The 20629-nt window shown below is 32.9% G+C and overlaps 2 protein-coding genes across 2 annotated transcripts; one reads left to right on the forward strand and one right to left on the reverse strand.

Moving 5' to 3' along the window:
* Positions 1-13979: 13979 nt before the first annotated feature.
* LOC132036249 (E3 ubiquitin-protein ligase ATL41-like) lies at positions 13980-15053 on the forward strand. The gene has a single exon (XM_059426534.1). It carries the CDS (start codon positions 14062-14064, stop codon positions 14797-14799), a length of 738 nt encoding a protein of 245 aa, XP_059282517.1. The 5' UTR covers positions 13980-14061; the 3' UTR covers positions 14800-15053.
* Positions 15054-16672: 1619 nt separating this feature from the next.
* On the reverse strand, positions 16673-19583 carry LOC132036551 (PLASMODESMATA CALLOSE-BINDING PROTEIN 5-like). Its single transcript, XM_059426909.1, has 3 exons — positions 18980-19583; positions 18236-18263; positions 16673-17122 (listed from the first exon to the last, which is right to left on the reverse strand). Exons 1-3 carry the CDS (start codon positions 19518-19520, stop codon positions 16972-16974), a joined length of 720 nt encoding a protein of 239 aa, XP_059282892.1. The 5' UTR covers positions 19521-19583; the 3' UTR covers positions 16673-16971.
* Between the last annotated feature and the right edge of the window lie 1046 nt (positions 19584-20629).

A 20629-nucleotide genomic window follows, 5' to 3' on the forward strand; every position in this document is an offset into this window, starting at 1 on the left:
CCATGTACTGCATGCAGTTCTCCTATAGGCCTCTAAATCAGTTATTTTCCTATTGTAGCTGTGTAACATGGAGAAGTTACTAAAAAGATTTTCCAGGATACCCATATATTTTCATTTCTAATTACCTGGTAAGGTAAACCTTCTCAACTAAGTTTATATATTCTCATTTCTTGGTAAGGTAAACCTTCTCAATTATGTACATTGAAAAGATAGTGCAGTAAACATACATTTTAAAAGATCAATAGATAAAAATTAAGACTTCAAATCTTAAAAAATGATACCACTGGTTAGTTTAGTAGCAAAAACTCAAGGTGTTCAGCTACTGGATTTTAATATCAGAATAAAAATGGTTATGCTCGTCCAATATCTCCCATTAGTTTAAACTTTCTCATTCACTCGACCACAGTAGGCATCTTTTCTTCTCTCCAGATTTCTAGTATAAACAAGTATAATCACGTTACACCCTATGATTGAGCAAAGAATATATAACATTATCATTGAGCAAAGAATATATAACATTATCAAATACATTCTTTTCAATGTGCATGACATCTAAATTATAGCGCAACGAGTTGAATTCCCAATATGGAAGACTAAAGAATATGCTTTTTTTCCTCCATTGTTGTGTTGCACTTTCCCCAACATTTCTTTGTCTAGGTCGTTTCCTTCTCTCATTCAACTCTGCCGGTTTTCCAAATGTAATATCAATATCTTTCACTTGCTGTAAAATGTCAGTCCCAGATAACTTTCTTGGCGGGTTTCTTTTCTCCACATTACCATCAAAGCGAAGTCTCATCAATCTAAATTTATGAGTTTTTGCTAAAAATCGACGATGACCAATAAAGCACCACTTTCTACTTTGACGAAGCCGACAAGGTTTTGCATCAAAATTACAACTAGGACATGCTAAACCAATATGTGAGTTCCAACTAGATAAGACATCGAGTCCGGGAAAGTCACTAATTGTCCACATAAGAGCTGCTCTCATTCTAAACACCATAATCTTTGATGAATCAAAAGTTTCAACACCCTCACTCCACAACTCATTCAACTCCTTAATAAGGGGTTGTAGGTAAACATCTATGTTATTTCCAGCCGTACACGGACCTGAAATGATCATTGACATGATGAAATTAGCTTGTTTCATACACAACCAAGGAAGAGGGTTATATGGAAACAAAACAACAGGCCAAATGCTATAAGTAGTAATCATCTTGCCAAAAGGGTTGAAGCCATCACTGGCTAAGCCTAATCGAACATTTCGGGGATCAGATGCAAATTCAGGAAAAGTTACATCGAACCTCTTCCATGCCTCACCATCTCTAGGATGCCTCATGATCTCATCATTGTTATTGTTCTCAACATGCCATCTCATATACTCTGCTGTCTTAGAGCACATAAACAATCTCTGCAACCTTGGTTTTAATGGAAAGTAACGCAAAAATTTTGCGGGCTTCTTGATTTTCTTCTTGCCGTGTGATCACAAGATGTTCATTTCTCTTCTTATTAGGTTTCCATCTAGAAGTGTGATAATACTTGCATGTTTGATCATTAGCATCATTCCCCCAATATAACATACAATCATTTGGACAAGAATCTATCTTTTGATAATCAAGACAAAGCTTATTGATGGTTTTTTTGGCCTCATAAAAAGAATCAGGGATCCGGGAAAATTTAAATGCATCCCTTAACAAATCTAGTATCATGGTCATTCCCTTGTTACTCAGCCCAGACAAACACTTTATGTGATACAATTTTAATAAAAATTCTAGCTTTGAGTACTTAGACCCTTCATATAATTCTTGATTTCCATCTCTAAGCAACTCAAAAAACTCTTTGTTATTTGTAGATGGCTCATCATTTAATATTTCTTCTCCCTCCACTTGTTGTGACGGACCTTCATCCATGCCCTCGTGCCTAAATCCCCCATATGCTTCATTGATCAAAAGTTCTACAAGATTTTTAAGAGGCAGTGTATCATGTGTAACCTTAGAGTCTCTAGAATTATGCAGTACATTTCTTTCACCGAGAATAGCCCAAGTGACATAATTTTGAGGGAATGGTTTGTCAATCAAATGATTAAACACTGTTTCTCTAATCTGCCACTTTGCACATCCACATGTAGGACAAGGACATTTTATTCTATTTCCAACAAGAGCATTCATAAATGCAAAATTCAAAAATCGATTTAAACCAAGCATGTATTCAGGGGTGTTTCTTGGCTTTTCAATCTAGGATTTATCCATCGGAAAGTATTAACTTTAAGTACGACGATAAACCTTTCAGAATATGAAGAGAAAAAATATTAGTTCTCCTTATTAGATAGAAAACAAATATTCAGAATATTAACTATGAGACACACTCAAACTGTAAGTATCCAAATATGGAGGGGGGAAAAGGCAAAAATTGAAGCATTCCTTGCAAAAGTCAAATTCTGGGGAAAAAACAAAAGAAGTACAAAGGCAGTACAAAGGCATAATGCATAATTTAAAAATCAGTAACTTTATTTAAAAAGATGAAAAAAATTGAAATTGTTATAGCATAATGCATAATTTAATATATTAAAATAGAACCAACTACAAAGGCATGGGCAAAATGTAATTCAATAAAACAACTACCTTAATATGTGGAAAAATGCAGCTAACAGTGCAATGACAGCGTTGTCCCTAGTTTGGAATACGATGCAGTACTATAAAATTACTATCTTTTGTAGCCAAAAAAAGTAGGCGGATTTGGGTACAACCTACCTTTTATAGCGTTAAATCTTAATTCTCCTCAAACTAGGCAAAGGAAGTACTACCGCAAATGTTTTATTATTTCTTCTACATATACGTGTTTTACTTTCCAACCATTTATCTTAACACTCTTAATCGTTGTCATTATGTTCATAGACACAGTGGTGGAGTCACATAAGTTCCACATAATTAGTTGAATATATTTCGTCCAAAAATTATATTATGTATATAGTTCAATAATATTGGATTGTGAACACTTCTAACAAAATTCCTGCATATAATTTTTTTTTTTTTTTATTGATATAAAGGTATAATAGGAGTATAAATTTGGTCGAATTTTCAATTAGACTCCTAAATTTTAAATATGATCTATGGCCCCTTGTACTTTGTTTCAATTATACATTATGTTATTACTGACATGGCAAAGAAATTGCATTCACCTCCACTGAAATGCATGAAAAGTTTGAAGGCCAAAACCATGATGTTCCACGTCCTCTTAATCTCTCCTATTTCAGAACATGGTTTGTGTTGAGAAGAGAACAATTGTCCTTGCCTGAAAAATCCATTTCCGGACACTTTGTGCTTAATTTTCTCATGCCTTTTCAGAATTTTAAGATCCAATCTTAGATTAGCAATGATTAACTCCAGTAACCACATCCGTAGATGATGAACAGAATAGTGGCCAAAGACGATAGAAATGTTGAAAGAAAAGACGAAGAAGAAAAAACAGATAAATAAAAGGATCAAATCACAGTTTGAGTTGCATTGCGTGAGTTGAAATTTGGTGTTCGTCTCTCATGTGGTAATAATTCTACCTTAAATAATTCTAAGGAGTTAAAATATAACTGCTGCAAAGTTAAAGTGTATGGTTGAAAAGAAATAGCAAGTTGGAGGAAATAGCCGCACTAATAAAATAGTCGGCAAATTATATATATATATATATATATATATATATATATATATATATATACATATATATTATACATATTGGAATATATATTTGCTATATATTGACCAGCGGTTGTAATTATACCGTCCGGCCATGTTCAAAAGACCGAAACTATAATTGTAACGCCTAAGGAAGACAATTGTTATCCACTTCATCCGGCCCATTTCAAGAGGGCCATGAAAAAACCTTGATTTATATAGGGAGCCGCTTCAAGAACATTTTTTCTGCTCGGATTTTGGGGTGGTCTTTAATTTTTGGCCCTCAAATATGATCTATGGCCTTTTGTTGCTTTTTAAAAAGGTTTCGAAAATATACAGGTTACGGGTTCGAACTGACATGGCAAAAAAAAAAAAAAAAATCTCAACTGCAAGGCTTTTGCAAAAAAGTTTGCCTTAACTATGATGTTCCACGGCATAACTAAAATCTCTACCTTATATTTCAGAACATGGTTTGTGTTGAGATAGGTTCTATGTAACTTCACCCGAATAGGCATAGGTTCATAGAAACCTATGCCTTGCAAAATTATTATTATTTTCGACTCCGCTGAGTTTCGAACCAAACCCTAGGGGTACTTTCGGTCACATGCCCACCTTTTTAAGTGAAGGTCAAAAATTAAAGACCAGCGAATTGGAGGCCAAAAATTAAAGACCAGTCCGTATGAAAGAAATCATGCAAATTGAATAAAGAGAAGCTAACCTGGCAAGTATGTAAGATCCACTCACAGGTGAAGCCCAAAAGCCCGTTTAGAAGTAAATTCTAACGAGTCTGAGGTCCCAAAATTCTATGCGATTCCCACTCTTGTGTCTCTTCCAACAATTGCTACAGAGTAATGAGTATCGTATCTTTCAAGTGAAGTGGAGATGTCTCGATGAAGCTTCAACGAATGTACCCAAATTGAAAAAGAAAAGAAAAAAAAAACCAAATTTGAGCAAATTTTCTATTATATATATATATATATATATATATATATATATATATATATATATTAGTCAAGGGTTAGCAAGTTAGAGAAAAGGACATGTACGAAGAAGCAACGGTCTTTGTGCATTTCAATTTCGTTTACCCACCTGGAGCTATGACTTTATACGACACATTCAGTTCTTAAAGGAAATGGTGCATAGGACTTGTTTGCAAGTTCCTAGGACACGGTACTGAATAAATATTTTTTATTTCTAATTCAGTGTCTGCCTCTAGTATCTATTTTGGGTCAACTAAATCGAATTAGTGTTGGAAAGTCTACTTTGGGAATAAGGTGCTCCCTATCAAAGGCGATTTCGTTCCCTCGACTCGAACAAAAGACCGCCAATTACGGATGGATGAGTACTTACCACCCAACACAATTTTTGGTGGTATAACTATATGAACTCGCATTAATCATATTTCTCCCCTTGAGCATATCTCGGCAACATTATATGAACTAAATATAAAAAATAGTAAAAGTTCTTTATATTTTCTACATGGATAAAAAATGTCTCACGGGTTAAAAGATAGTAAAAGATTGTAGGATAGCATTGTACTCACTTTCTGTTTTCCTAAAGTAGTATTATTATTTGCTGCCCGCCCATTAATTTTAAGGACAATTTTGTTTTTTTGGCTCAAATTCCTTTTCCTTCCCCTCACCTTTTGCTTTCAGATCGGAAATCCCGCCGACACTCAACCCCAAAACTTCTTCAATTTCATCCTCCTCGAAACCTATTAGGACCCAACATATTTTGAAAGATTTTTGCCTAATAGCTTCATTGTGTGTATTTCAACATATTAGATACTTTGTTTAAACTCTTTGTGAGGTTATTCTTTGATTTATTTATACCCTATAATTCTGATTTTATTCAAGAAAACCCATCATTTATTGTTCCCATTGGATATATATATAGATTCGAAAGAATGTTTTTTATTTACAAAACATAACGATATATATCATATATTTTTCGTTTTTAGAAAATATATATATTTTTTATAATTTTTTTTTTTTTTTTAAAAAATTATTTTTTTTTAAAAATAATTTTTATATATATTTTTTAAAATTTTTTAAATTTTTTTTTTTGAAGCTCAAAGGCTTAAAAAATTTCAAATTTCGTTATAAAGTTGTATGAAAAATGTATACGAATATGTATGTTCTTAAAGGAAATTTTGCATATATTTTTCATATACAAAATTTTGGGAAAAACTTTAAGCCTTGAATATTGTATGAAAAGAGGTATTAATTTTCTGCCTCTAATATGAACTTTATATACAAAAAATGTGAATAAAATTCTAAGTCTTGAGGGAGATTTCATACTATTCTCAGCATAAAATTTTGAGCGTAATGTTTAAAGATGTATACACTTAGGTTTTCAAATAAAATTTGGTGGAATTTTAATGAGCAAGATATACACATTTCATACACCCTTGAGCGATTATTTTAAGTCTTGAATATTGTATCAAAGTTATAAAAATGTTATTGTAGTTGTATTAATTTTACATAACATGAACTTTAAAAATGTGTCTCAAATTTTAAGACATGAGTAAAAGATACAAATTTATTATTGTTTTCATACACACAATTTTTGAGCGAATTTTTTAATCCTTGAACGAGATATACATATTTCATACATTTTTCATATTAATTTCCATACATAAATTTTGAGCAAACTTTTTGGCAAAAGATATACACATTTCATTGACTTTTGCTACATAAGTTTTTGAGCAAAAAAAAATATTAATTTAAAAAAATTAAAAAAAATAAAAAAATATTTTTAAAAAATGATTTTTAAAAAATAAAAAATAATTTTTTAAAAATATATTTAAAAAAAAAAAAAATTAAAAAATATAAAGCACATTTTGTGTGTATTTGTAATGTTATGTTTTGTAAATATAAACTCTTTGTGACGTTTTCTTTGAAATATTTATACCCTATAATTCTGATATATATACCCATCATTTATTGTTCCCATTGGATTTTATAGATTCAGTATTTGTTTTTTATTACTAAATAATAAGACTATAAATTGGATACAATCCTTATCTTTGTGATTTTTTTTTTAATTGAAGATGACTCATACTTTTAAAGAACTAAATCTGCAAATTGTTCGCTGCTAAGGGTCGAATAAGAAGAGGAGCGAGGTGAAGGATTTCTAACAGCAAAGAGTTTAAGATGCTTAGGTTTTCAAATTAATGGTGGAATATTGATGAATTTCCAAAGAAATTCTTAAATTTAATATGGTGGCAAAAAATTTCTTAAATTTAATATGGTGTGAAGAATTCATGAGTTTCCAATTTATATATTAGAATCAGGTAGAAAAATTAGAATTAGAACAGAGGAAGAAGAGAGAGTGAAGAGAATTGGGTATAGGTGGTGTAAAGACAAAAAGGCCCCTAATATTTATGCTTTGGTAATAAATAATAAGGGTATTTTGGTGAAACAAAAAGTGGGTACACTGTTAACCTACGACCTTCATGTTGTAGGTTAGCAAAATGTGTGTGTGTATATATATACTAGCATGACTAAAATATATTCCTAACTACTTAGCTTGTTATTGCTTATATAGATCTTTTTATTTTGTGACCTTATCCTTAGCTAAGCCTGCATCTAGATCCCAAGAGTTTGTAAGTCTTTTGAGCCAGCTCCATTCCATGTGATTTGAGATCTACGTCGTCTCATTTTAAGTAACACTTATATATTCGTCAAAATTTCATACCTACAAAATGCATTATATTTAGAGATCGGTGCTAGACATGATAAAATCATCTCAAGACTCAAGTGACCTTCTCTCATTTTATTACATTAATGTGTGATACTTACACCTTTCGGAGCATGAATGTGATTATTTTTAATCTCATCACAATATATTGGATGTAATTTGAAAATATATATTTTTATTTTTCAGGTATAGAGATCCCGATATATTGTGAATTCTCACAGTACTAATTTTGGCAATGTGTAAACCGACTTCCATTCTTGGCATAAACAATGTGTGACTACGTCAAAGAAAACATAAAATTGGAATAGTTTAGCTGGCAGTGTGATCATGGAAATGACAAAGTGAACACACAACAGAGTTGAAATTCTTGACATGCAAGTTTCTGAAAAATTTTCAAACATCAATAATACCAAGTAGTCTAAAAATCCTCTGTGGGTCTTAATAAAGAAAGTTTTATAAAGTCGACAAAAATAAAATCATGGGTCATATTTGCCGAAATTTCTGCTGTTATGACTTAGTAGTTAGTAACAACCAGATTTTGCAGCCAATGTGAAATACAAGTTTTTGTAATGTGAAGAGGAAACTTTTTATTCCTGGACAAATCGAGCAAGGATTTTCAAAAGAGGGAAAGTCTTAATAGTTTTCAAATTGTTACGCCATCTATTTTTCTTTGTTATGACAGAAACTTTTAATTACTAAATACTAGCAATTTAGCGTAATGAAATAAGGGTGTTGTTAGGTCCCGTTGTTAACATGAGAAAACATTTGTTTACGTGTCATGTAAGACATTTCTCTTACTGGTCATTTTATGCAAAGTAGAACTTAGATGATAGTGGTTGTAATTAATTATGACATATACTATCTTAATTTTAAGGCCCCTAATTTTAATTTAAATGAAAATAACTAAATATAAAAATAAGTGTCAAAACAGTGAAAAATAAGGCAATTTATTTGGAATTCAAGAATATTTCTATCTAATACAATCACGAGGAAAAGGATTTTGTTCTCACCAAACTAAAACCATATGTTGATGTCTCTAGTCAACGAAAGTCATTGTTTAAGTATCTATTTTGCTTCAATTTCTTCTTTACAAATAACAAAATAATATGAAGGCATGACGACCAATCTAAGAGTTAAATCAATTTCTCTAATAATAAAAATCGATAGATTATTTCAAGAATATTCAAGAGAAATGTAGAATAGTTCAACTCTAACAGAGAAATATGCTATGAATTTTGGGAAATAATAAGAAAAATATTGTTGGTTATATTCTACAGTATATATTTGCATTTTGTGGCCCTTTTTGTGTTTGGGGCGAAGAAAACCAGACAAATGTTCTTCATGATATAGTGAGTGTTTTTCTGGACGATATAGTCAATGTTGAGTTACCCCCCCCCCCGGGCCACAAAAAAAAAATCTTCGACGAAAATACTTTTTTTTTTTTTTTTTTTTACAAATTAAAAGTTCGACTCTTAATTCATATTGTTTGCTTAACTAACACATAGACATTATTATCTATTTTTAACTCTCAATATTTCATCAAATATTCCATGTGAAACACTATCAAACTGTTGACAGTATTATCATTTCCTTAATAAATATTTTTCAAAAATGTCTTCACTCACCCATCAGCGGGGGCGGATTCACAATATAATATGTGGGTCCACATGACACCAGTAGCTTTTTTTAAGAATCCGTATATGTACTAAAAATTCACTAAATATCTATAAATATTTATCCATGAAAGCAATTAGTATTATATACTATTAACTTGAGATTATCATAGAAACTAATAAATTTCAAATCCTGAATCCCGCAAGTGCGATGGAACCCTATAAACATCATAGTAGTTTCTGGAAAAAATAAATATTTTCTAGATAATTATTTTGGAGAAAAACATGCATATCAAACACAAAAAATTTGTTTAATTACTTTGATCTTTCAGATTCTCACACATCTTTTACTGCTGCTTCACCAAATCACCGCCCATCATTAGGTATTATACTACCTACTGATAAGAAATCTGATACTCCCTTTAAAATGAAAGTTGTTTAGGTCAAAGTTGAAAGTGCTGGCTCTTTTTTTCTTTAAAAGGGTAAGTTAGATTTGGTAAGTAACATGTGAATTAGGAATGAAATAAGGCAAGTGGACAATAATTGATTAAATTCATACTAACTTCCTTAATATTTTGTCTCGACAAATGTTACCCCTTACATCTTTTAAATGATATAGAAAACCAATTGGAGTTAACTAAAAAAGATGTGGTTCTAAAATTGTAAAGTAGGTACATATGTTAAACAATTATACACTTAGTAGTGTTATTTCCAATTTTCAAAGAGCTCTGTGATGCAATTTTAGAATAAATATAGGAAATATTTTGGAAAAATTACATTAAAAAATCACAAAAATAACTAATTCAGCTTTAATAGCTTATAAAATAAATAGTACAAGCAACGTATTAAAAGGGAAGATCAATTTACTGTAATTTTTTTTAACTGAAAACTGTGTGTCGGAGAAGAAAATATGAAAAACTGTAGTTTAAAAAGAAAGCTAAATGAGATAGAATTTCAGCTTTTTATAGCATACTGCAGGCTAAATACTTGTTGTTTTTTTTTTTTTTTTTTTTTGAAAGGAAATTACTTGTACTTTTAGCGATTTATTTTTCCCTCAATTTATCATTAAAAACTCCATCCACATAACGATAATTTTTCCTTCATATGATGATTGCATATTCTGATCCTGTGAAGTTTTGTGTAGCGAATATGGGTGTTCAAATGAGACCGAAAAATCGATCCGAACTAGTAAATCGAGTCAAACCGACTTAATAAATCGAAAACTGCCTCGGTTTGATTTGATTTGGTTTAAAATTTTAAGAAACCGATAACATTTAGTTTGGTTTGATGTTGAACAAATATAAAAATCGAACTAAACCTAACCAAACCGATACATATATTTTATGTATCTTCTTCATAATTTTGGGTCCTTCCAAGTCCAATTCTAATTCAAATACTAACTAGAAAGAAAAGTCTAGCTCAGAAATGGACTCTATCGTGAACCCTTTTCGTCAGTCAGTACTCCCTCTCTTTTAATTTATTTCATTATACAATGTTTGTGTTAGAAATGATCTTGCTCAAAATTCCCAGAAAGATGAGTTTGTATGGGTGAATTTTTCTTATGTGATTGAAACTAATTTTTTTTGTTCATGAGGCTATTTTTTTTTACCTATTAGCACTCTCCTTGTTAATCTACTGATGTTATATCTTATTAGGTGGAGAAAGGAAGAAGAATTTGGGAAATTTCGAGTGATGAGTGGACTTGATTATTTGTTAGGAATTGATTTACCAACTTCCTATCTGTTGACTTCCTTTTGGATTCTTGAAAAAAAAGAAAAAAAATATTCTTGAGTGTTGTTCTTGTTTCGTTTCCCTCATTTTCTTAGGGGAATGAAGCTAAGAGTTTTTCTTTAAATAAAGATAATGACGAAAATTTGTGTAGTATTTGCTTGCATTTTGGGTTTTGTTACCTCACTTGTACCAATTTCTAATGCATTATAAAATACATTCTTAAACCCGAAAAAGCCGCAAAATCCGAACCAAACCGATAAAGTCGACAAACCCGAAACCGATAGAATTATACTGTAATGGTTTGGTTTGACTATTAAAAAAACCAACTTAATTGATTTGGTTTAGTTTTAACTAAATGGGGATTTTGCATAAATGATTACAATTTAGGGGTTTAAAATTGGGCATAGCTACATTTTCAATATTTACATGGCGTAGCTAATTTTTTTTGGCTGTATTCATTTTTTTTTTTTCGCTGTACACATTTTTTTCCCGTTGTATTCATGAATACAACGAATTTTTCTTTTCTTTTTTCACTGTATTCATGAAATGACTATCTGTATTCATAAACGGGCTCGCTGTATTCATTAATACAACGAGTAAAACTGAATACATAAAACATAGATACATCAAAAATTAACAAATACCCCCTAAAAAAATGAATGCAATCTAAAAATTTAACAAAAAAAGCTCAAAAAAGTTAACACAATCGCCGTATTCGTGAATACAACAGCACAACCACTAGTTCCGTCTAGATCTGCCGACGATTTCCGGCCAGATCTGCCGGAAATATTGTCTTTCTCTTCCCTATACAATTTGTAATCCAGATCTAATAGAATGATTTTAAATCTGAACGATCTCTCTGCCACTTCTCTGTCAACGGGCGTAACAGATCTGAACAGATTTTGAGGAAGCAATTATGGAGAATATTATTCTAGTATTCATGTTCTCTTGTTCACAATAACTCGCTTTCTTTCATTAGTTGTTTAATTGCATGTCAAAAAGGTGTTCAGATCTCCTCCAAACAATCTGGAGATTCAAAGGGTAAATCTGCCATTAATGTCTCTAAAACTGAGGTACCCAACGTCGGTTGAGGTGGTGTTGTTGTTGTGTATATGGTCATGTTCTTGTTGTGGGCTGGAGATGGCAGTGGAGCGCGGATTGGTTGTGGTTGATGGCAGTGGGGCGCAGATGACAAATAGAGTAGAAGGAGAAGGGAACGGAGGAGCAGTGGTGTGTTGTTGGTCGGTGGTCGAAGAAACTCAGAAGCAATGTCGGTTACCGAGAGAAAGCGATCAAGATAATTTTTTTTTATAAATAATAAAAATAAAGTATTCTACTTTAAATATATAGTACTCTTATTAATTATATTTAACATATTACTAAATATAAAGCTATAGGATGTAATTAATCTAAACTATAACTACTAAATATAAATATGTATTAGTAGTTAATTATGCCATGTAAATTTCCCTAACTAAAAACTAAGTCAAATTAGACCATGAACACCCCTAGTAGCGAATATCACATATTGTTTATATTATTATTTTGGTTCAAAAATTAAAAATGTTTAATTATCTACAAATCAATTAAAGTAATGAAATGAAGGTTGGTACAATTGCTTCTTTGGTGGGACCATTCTTTACCGAATTACTTAAAGTAACTAAATTAATTATCAACTACCCTTTTCGGCTCAATAATTTTGTCAAGGCTTAATCCCACGCACTCAACAAATTTGATCGACGTAATACCCAAAGGCAAATATTTGGAGTTCACCTTAGTCAACCAACTAGACTTTTCTTTAATAAAAAAATAATTACGGTGCCGTTCAAGCATTGTTTTGTTTATGAGTCAATGACGTCGTTAATAATTTACTAATTTCCTGTTGGACATGGAGAAAAAGAAATTGACATTAGGACAATGGGCCCCTAAAATAGAAAGACTATTTTATCAGACCAAAAATAGTAAAGGTCTTACGTAGCTATTTCAACAGATTAATGCCAACTGACGTATCAAACTTCACTCCGTGCCTCTAAAATCTTGGGCCTTAATTCTCCTGATTCAGGAAGAAAACTTAGAAAAAAGGAAAAAAAAAAATCAACCCGTAAGGGTTGTTCAGTTGGTTGAGCGTGAAGAACTTTCGTAATGGATGTCTGGGGTTAGTTCAAACCCCCGCCTACTCTAAGAAGGATTTGCCTTCTGGGTCGAGCTCGTCGCACGGGGCTTGCCTAGTACGGGTTATCTCTCCTGTGTGGTTTGCGAGCTATTACACAGGAGCTGGGTTTACCCTGCCGCGCACCCAAAGGGTAGCGGCCGCGCGAGGGTGGCTCAGTTGGTTGAGCATGGGGCTTTCATAATGGAGGTCTCGGGTTCGAAAGCTCGCCACCCTCGAGGGAGATTTGCCTTCTAGGTCGAGCTCGTCGCACGGGGCTTGCCTAGTGCGGGTAATCTCTCTCTATGGTTTTGCCTATTACACAGAGCCGGGTTTACTCGCTCGCGCACCCAAAGAGTAGCGGCTGCGGGTTCCCATGTCATTAAAAAAAAAAAAATCGAAGGAAACAAAGTTTAGTTTTTTGTACACTAAACAAATATAAAATTTTAAATTAGTAGGCGATTTTGTCCCATGACAACCTCCAACCAATAACTCTTAATCTATGTCCCAAAAAGAAATAAAACATTTCTATATTTACAAATAATTTAACTTAAAAATTCTCCTTTTACCTTCAATGAAATGATTTACTACCACACAAATATTTATAACTTGTTTTATACATTAAGTTTCAAAAGTCATTCTTTCTTTCTTAAACTTCGTATCTAATCAAAATATACTACATAATTTGGGACGGAGAAAGTATTAAATTTGACTTACTGTAACTTGTTAAATGATATTATTGTATAATTCAAATTATAGGAAATCAAAAATTATTTCGGATTTGATATTTGTTAGTTTCTTTAATTTATGTCTAAGTAAAATTTGTAGTCAAAATTTTATAGGAAACACAAATTCCGTTTCTAATTAAAGTAGCTTTTGCAGTATTATTAATAATGAAGCAACTAATATATTTTTCTTGTGTAGAGAAGTGTAGAGAAAATTCAAAGATATGTTGAGATTACGAGAAAATAAATAAATAAAAAACATTAATGCTAAAGGAAAAAGAAGGTCAATATTCAATAAGTCAATCACTTTGAAAATACGAACTTCCTCGTTAGCATAGTGAACATGGTTTGTGTTCTGTCATTGTAACTTAATATTGATATTACCAAACCAAGACAATCTAAAATCTGGTTCTATAAATATGTTTTATGTACCCAATAAACTCTCCTAATTTCAAACAACTCCTCGCAGCACAACAACAATGGGCTTTGACGATGAAGATCACCCATTTTTTCATCGAAAAAGCAAATATGATCTTAATAGCAAGATCATGTTAACAGCCATCATTTCATTATCTATAGTTGTTTTCTTCGTTAGTCTCCTCCATATATACGCAAGGTGCGTACTTAGACGCCAGGCTCGACGTAGGGCGGCGCTTCAACACCTCAGCATCATCACCAGCGCCGCCCAGGTCGAGCCCCCTAAAACGGGGCTCGACCCCTCCATCATAGCTTCACTTCCAATATTTGTTTTCAAGCAAAATGATCATATTGAAAATAATTCTATTGAATGTACCGTTTGTTTGAGCGTTCTTGAAAATGGAGAAACGGTTAGGATTTTGCCTAACTGCAAGCATATTTTTCATGCTGAGTGTATTGATAAATGGTTTGGGACACATTCAACGTGCCCAATTTGTCGGACCGAAGCGGAGCCCCGGTTATTACCGGAGCCCCGAGAGGGCGTTGTAGGCCGTACACCGCCCTCAGCGCCGCCACTTGACTGTGGCAATTCAAATACTATAGCTATAAATATGGAAGGGATGATTTTTTCGGATTGTGGATTAGCACAACCTTCATCATCATCATCAGCTAAAATTAGTGGATCAAGCTCGAGATTAAGTTCGTTCAGGAGGATGCTTAGCAGGGACAAATCATCAAGAAGAATTCAAGTTCAATCTTGTGGTACAGAAGATGGTGTAAATGATCTTGAGAGACAGTGATTACTGTGCTTTAGCCATTAGGTATGAATTATGATGTTTATTTTTGGTTCATATTCGAAACTCCAGGGTTCTTCATTTGTTAAATTCTCCCCCATATCTTCTTGTACACACACATAAAACAGTGACAAAAATAGGTAATTTATTTTTCCAGCCAAGTGTTTTACCACTTTTTTTTTTTTTTTTTTTTGTTGAAATTGCATTTCAATCTGATGTAAGATTTTGGTTAATTACTTTAGAAGTTAGTGTTTATCCTACCTTAAAGAGTTTAACGTTTATACACAAATGGTTAAAAAAGTCTAAGTTTTCATTGTCCGTATGAAAAAAAAATTACACAATAAGGTTATTTATTAAGTAGTAATTATAAGTAAATCTCTTGATAAACACTAATTGATTATCTGGAAAAGTTGGTAATTATCCATAACAACGGGAGTTAGTAACTTGAAAATAGGATAAGTTACATTCCTAGCAAGTTAAGTTACAGCAATAGTGTTAAAAGTTCATTAATTTGGCAATAAATATAAGTTAAATCCAGCATTAAAAGGAAGTTACTAGAAAGACTGGTCAATTGACTTGTGCATAAACATTAGAACAGAGTAGAGGGTTATTGGATTAATTATGACGGTAATTATGATTTGCTGAGGTCCAAGAAATGATTCTAGTATTTGGTAACCTAAAGATGAACGTGATAATTAGTCAAATTGACTAAAGAGAATCCAAAGAATTAGGTGAGGCTGTTCCCTTTTTTAACATTTGAATTGGTCGCAGAGGCTGTTCCCTTTTTTAACATTTGAATTGGTCGCATGCTTTGCGTATTTTATCAACCATTGACTTAAAACTAAATTTTATTCCCACAGCAAAGATACTAAAATTTGTTCAAACTCGGCATGCTTTATTTTCCAAAGTCAGATATTTAGAAAAAGAAAAATTCCAGTCATATGTTAAATTGTTTTTCCGATTTAAATGTTGCATAAAATAAACATTTGGTGCATAAAATAAAATACGCAAAGCATCTGTATTTGTAGTTCATTTTTGGGCTATTTACGCTTTTGGTTTGTTTAGAATTGAAATGGATGGAAAGAGAAGGAGAGAAAACATCTGTATCATTAAACACAAAATTATCAGTGTCCTTTGTCTCATTTCAATTCTTTCCATCCAATTTTCTAGCAAAGGCTCAGAATTTGCAGTGGGTGACGTTTATTATGTTTATTATCAAAGCAAAAAAGAAACAGTTCCATATAAGTTACTGTATGATCTTTCTCACATTCTTCCTAGCTATGAACTTCATCATTAACTCAAAGACAGAATGCAATTAATTTAAGAGTTGCAGCCTTATAGGATTTTTAAAAAGAACAATGTTGAAGCCGAACAGGTGGAAGTATTAAAGCGAAAATGTTGAAGATATTTCGAACAGGTGGGCTAATTTTTAATTAGCAATATAAAAAGCGGCTATTTGCACATTTCTCCGTTTATATTAGTCTAATAGAACTAGATATGCAATGGCTGCACTACAGAGCTTGAAAAGATTGCAGGCACAAGAAGTCCACCAAGCCCAATATGAGACTAGCCCAATAAACTAACTAAAGGTTCACTTAACCAACTTGACTTCAGTTTTTTAGGCCCACATATAATTGTAATTCACTTTTATCCAGTCAATTGACCCACAAATTTCATTGGACAAAGAACTTTTGATGTTACTCATTTTTCTGGTGAAAATGATGAAAATTACCGGTTATTCACTAGCACCAGTAAGACATACTATGCGCTAACAAAGCTTACTACAAAGAAAGATGCACCTCAGCCTTGCACTTAGATTTTGGCCTTATTGGCATGAAACTTTAAGCAATTGGAATGATAAGCCCAGCATGAATTCTAAGAAGCAAAAGGCAGACTATGTAGCAACTGATTTATAATATCAGCACTCGACTTACAATAATAGTTCAGGCTTGCAATCAAGGAAAAAGTTGCATTTCTAAATATAGAATTACATACCACATGATTGGAAAATAAAATAAGAAGAATTATCATCAGGATATTTCTTCAATTCTGGTCCCTATGATTTTAGAGAGCCCATGGAACCAACATCAAATACCTGGAGCTTTTGAGCTGTCAACAAAATTGTTTACGCTACTACAACCTACATACAGTGGGAATGAGACGAAGATTCTTGTGTCATCAGAAAATCAGCAGACTCGCAAACAGCACATTGATTGCCATCAAGATACAGATCCACCTCCTGAGAATAGAACTACCGCTACTCAAATCTTGCGAGGCTGGACCTAATCCCACATTCGTGGACCCACTAAATCTTCCACTCGAGTTCTTGCTGCACAACGACACACAAAGATCTTTATCTCAAAAACCGAAGTCTATGATGGAGATCAGTAAAACTATACTGAAATCACCAGAAAAGATAGATAATTTAGATAAGAAAGTAGACCTTGGGCCTAACTCGGGTGAGGATTGCCCAAGACCATATAAGGACACCCAAATACCCACTCACAACTGACGTGGGATTCTGACTTATTTTCTAACGGTTTGAAAACATCCGACAGATACATGTGAAAATAACTCGTGATGTATGTAGTGTTGTTATGCTGTTCAACTGGATTTATAAGAAGGAAGAATGAATGATTCTGTTCAGCAAAATTAAGCACCACATCATTAAAAGAAAAGCAACCAAACAAGGCTCTCGTGTTGCTCTCTGTCTAACATAACTTCTAATTTACAAGGCCTATATAGATCAACAGCAGAGCCATGATAACCTATGTTGCTCGGACTCTCCAAAAATGATGCCGCACCCCTGTCGGATCCTTCAAAAATGGACTACTTTTGAAGGATCCGACACGCACCCATGTCCATTTTTGAAGAGTTCGAGTAACATAGATGATAACAACCTTTAAAGCATATTGCTGAAGAAAGGGGCAAATGGACGAAAAAAAACAAACAAATATGTATGCGTAATCTAAGACTAATAATTATAAGCATGAAACAAATACATGGACAAAGAAATTGAAAAAAAAAATCCGCTAAAGTGCAATATCAACTGTTTAGTGTCGCCTCCTCATGATTACGCTCACTGGCAAGGAAAAGTATGTCTTACAGCATTGACCTGAAGAATCCGCTATACGAATCAAAGCGAAACACTTAACATGCTTTATGCCTCGCTTAAGGCCTTAAGTGCGCTTTGAGAACACTATTATAAACATCTACTAATAAATAAACCAAAATTGATATTGAGGACTCATCTAGCCAACCTAACTCAATTGAGGCATTATAGTTATTTGCGCCACTAAATTAGTACTACTAGTAATCTCTATTGGCACATAACCCTGCATAAACTGAATCAATGATTAATTTTCACTACTAAATATCAATTGTTGTCGTGAATCATTAAAGGCGGAAAATAAGATCTTTTAGCACAACGGATAACAGTTACCTCGATGGAAATTTACATCCATTATGACCTGAAAAAGATAACAACAGCAACAGAAGTTAGAAGAAAAAAAAAATACAATAATAAGTTACGCTTTTAAATTAGGGATAATGCATAAAAACACACCTAACCTATGATGAAATTGTCAATTATACACCTAAACTATGCGAGGATCATATTACACCTGAACTTATTTTTTTTCATTTTATTTACCCCTCACTAATTACTTGGTAAATAAAAGAAGTTAAAACATATCATGTTCATCCGTGGGACAGAGAAAGAGGAGTTTTAATCTCTCATTTGTTGTCTCAACGGTCGGTTTGAATTTGAAAGACTCAAATGAAATAAGACACTAGGACTTGTTTGGTCTTGAGAAATTTTCACTTTTTTGGAAAATTTTATCACTTTATTTGTAAATCAACGTTCGGCCATGAAAATTTCTCACAATCACTTTATTTGAAAAACAGCGTTTGGCCATAAAAATTCCAAATACTTCAATATGGAAACACTTAAAACCCAATTTTTCCTTCTTCTTTTTTCCCACTCTCAATATATTCAAACAACCAAATATTATTTGCAAAAACTATCACCGAACACAATTCCATTTTCAACTCCAAACTTCAAAATTTCAAATAAAGTAAAACATAGTATTTGGTTTTCATGGCCAAACGCCTAGTAAAATTTCATCATAGTTTAAAGTTACGAAATTACATGTAGATGAAACTTTCAAAAGAGTAAAGTACTTACTGGGATTAATAGAAATGAGAGCAGCGGTATTATCAAAACTACAAGCATCCTGAGTCATTCCATGTTTAAGGAAATAATCATTAAACACCCACGACGCCGTTTTCTGAATATCGGAAGAATCATAACATGGTCCACCAGGCTGTACAGGCCCACAATCAGCACCTCCAGCCCCACAAGCCCAATCAATCGCTGATTTTAGAGCTTTATCCTCTGCATTATTCTTCGCTACACACCACAACTCCACTGCCGCCCCTACGCCGCCGCCTGAGGGAACAGAACCACCTCCAGCGCCGCCACCGGGAGAAGAGACGCCGCCACCCGGAGGAGAGACGCCGCCACCGGGAGGAGAGACGCCGCCACCGGGAGGAGAGATGGTGGCGCCGGGAGGATAGATGGCGGCGCCGGGAGGAGAGATGGCGGAGCCGGGAGGAGAGATGGCGGCGCCGGGAGGAGAGATGGTGGGGTTGTTTTGGGCGGTAGAGAGGGTGGAGATTAGGGAGAGTACTAGAAGGAGAGACACTGAGAATTTTGTGAGAGACATTTTTTTTTTTTTTTTTGCTAAAGGGAAAGTGTAAGTGAAGAGTTGCGGTTAAGAGAAGACGGTTATATACATTGAGGAAGAAGAATTTGGTAGTTAATGACTGAGAATGTGACCGCTGGTGGTGTCAAGGAAATCTGAGGGAAGTGCTAAGAAAAGACCAGAGAGTGATTGTTCACAAGTGGGGATTTAGTAAGACAAGCGAGTGATTGTTCGCAAGTGGGGATTTAGTATTTATAAGGTTTTTTTTTTCTTTTTCTTTTTGAGTTAATAAGTGGAGTAGTATTTATAAAGTTAAAAATAATGGATTCACCGTTTCATAGGGTGCCTTGGCCATCACTTTATTTCAAATTTTTTAATTTTATTTTAAAATTAATGTTTGGCTGTAAAAAATTTAAATATAAATTTAAATTGTATTTGAATTTGAAAAACACTCAAAATCTTATTTATACTTTTTTTTCACTTTCATTACATTTAAATAATCGAATATTCTTTAAAAAACTATAACCAAACACAACTTCATCTTCAACTCCAACTTCAAAATTCTAAATAAAGTGGATAGTTTTTTTGTTTTCATGGCCAAACGCCTACTTATAGTCTTAGGACTGATTTTGTTATACTCCCTCTGCTCAAAATATTTGTCGTCCTTACTAAAAATATATGTGGTTTTATTCAAGATAAAATTAAGTAGCTTTTTTTCATTTTACCCTTTTATAAATTACATCAATGGACTGATTTTGTGAGTTCACATACTAACGTTTAAGAGGTTTAGTCATTAATGGAGTAAACATTTATTGATGAGAGAGAACATGATGAAATATGTTAAGAGGGTAAAATAGTTAAAATGTTATTCTTATAAAAGCTTTCTTAATGGACGTGCAAATGTGATAAATATTTTGAGACGAGGAGAGTATATTAAAATTATGAATTCAAATTTAATATTTTTAAATTTTAGTAGGTTTTAACGTTTATATTTGTTCTCGAGTGTCAATTTTTTTTACTTCAAATGGACCCTGTCCTCTGATCATTTAGACTTTCAAATCATGACAAAATGAGTACGTAATACACTTTTCTATCAATCATTGGTATCCGAAATTGCTTGACTCAATTAA

Source organism: Lycium ferocissimum, chromosome 11 (genome assembly GCF_029784015.1).
Source record: "Lycium ferocissimum isolate CSIRO_LF1 chromosome 11, AGI_CSIRO_Lferr_CH_V1, whole genome shotgun sequence".
In the NCBI taxonomy this organism is placed as follows: Eukaryota; Viridiplantae; Streptophyta; class Magnoliopsida; order Solanales; family Solanaceae; genus Lycium; species Lycium ferocissimum.

Bases quoted from the DNA above. Each gene is read 5' to 3' on its own strand.
- LOC132036551 (XM_059426909.1), bottom strand. From the start codon at position 19,520: ATGTCTCTCACAAAATTCTCAGTGTCTCTCCTTCTAGTACTCTCCCTA. The intron at 18,264-18,979 runs GTAAGTACTTTA...TATCTTTTTCAG, and splicing joins TCTCATTTCTATTAATCCCA to GTCATAATGGATGTAAATTT. The intron at 17,123-18,235 runs GTAACTGTTATC...GTCGTTGTGCAG, and splicing joins GGATGTAAATTTCCATCGAG to CAAGAACTCGAGTGGAAGAT.
- LOC132036249 (XM_059426534.1), top strand. From the start codon at position 14,062: ATGGGCTTTGACGATGAAGATCACCCATTTTTTCATCGAAAAAGCAAA.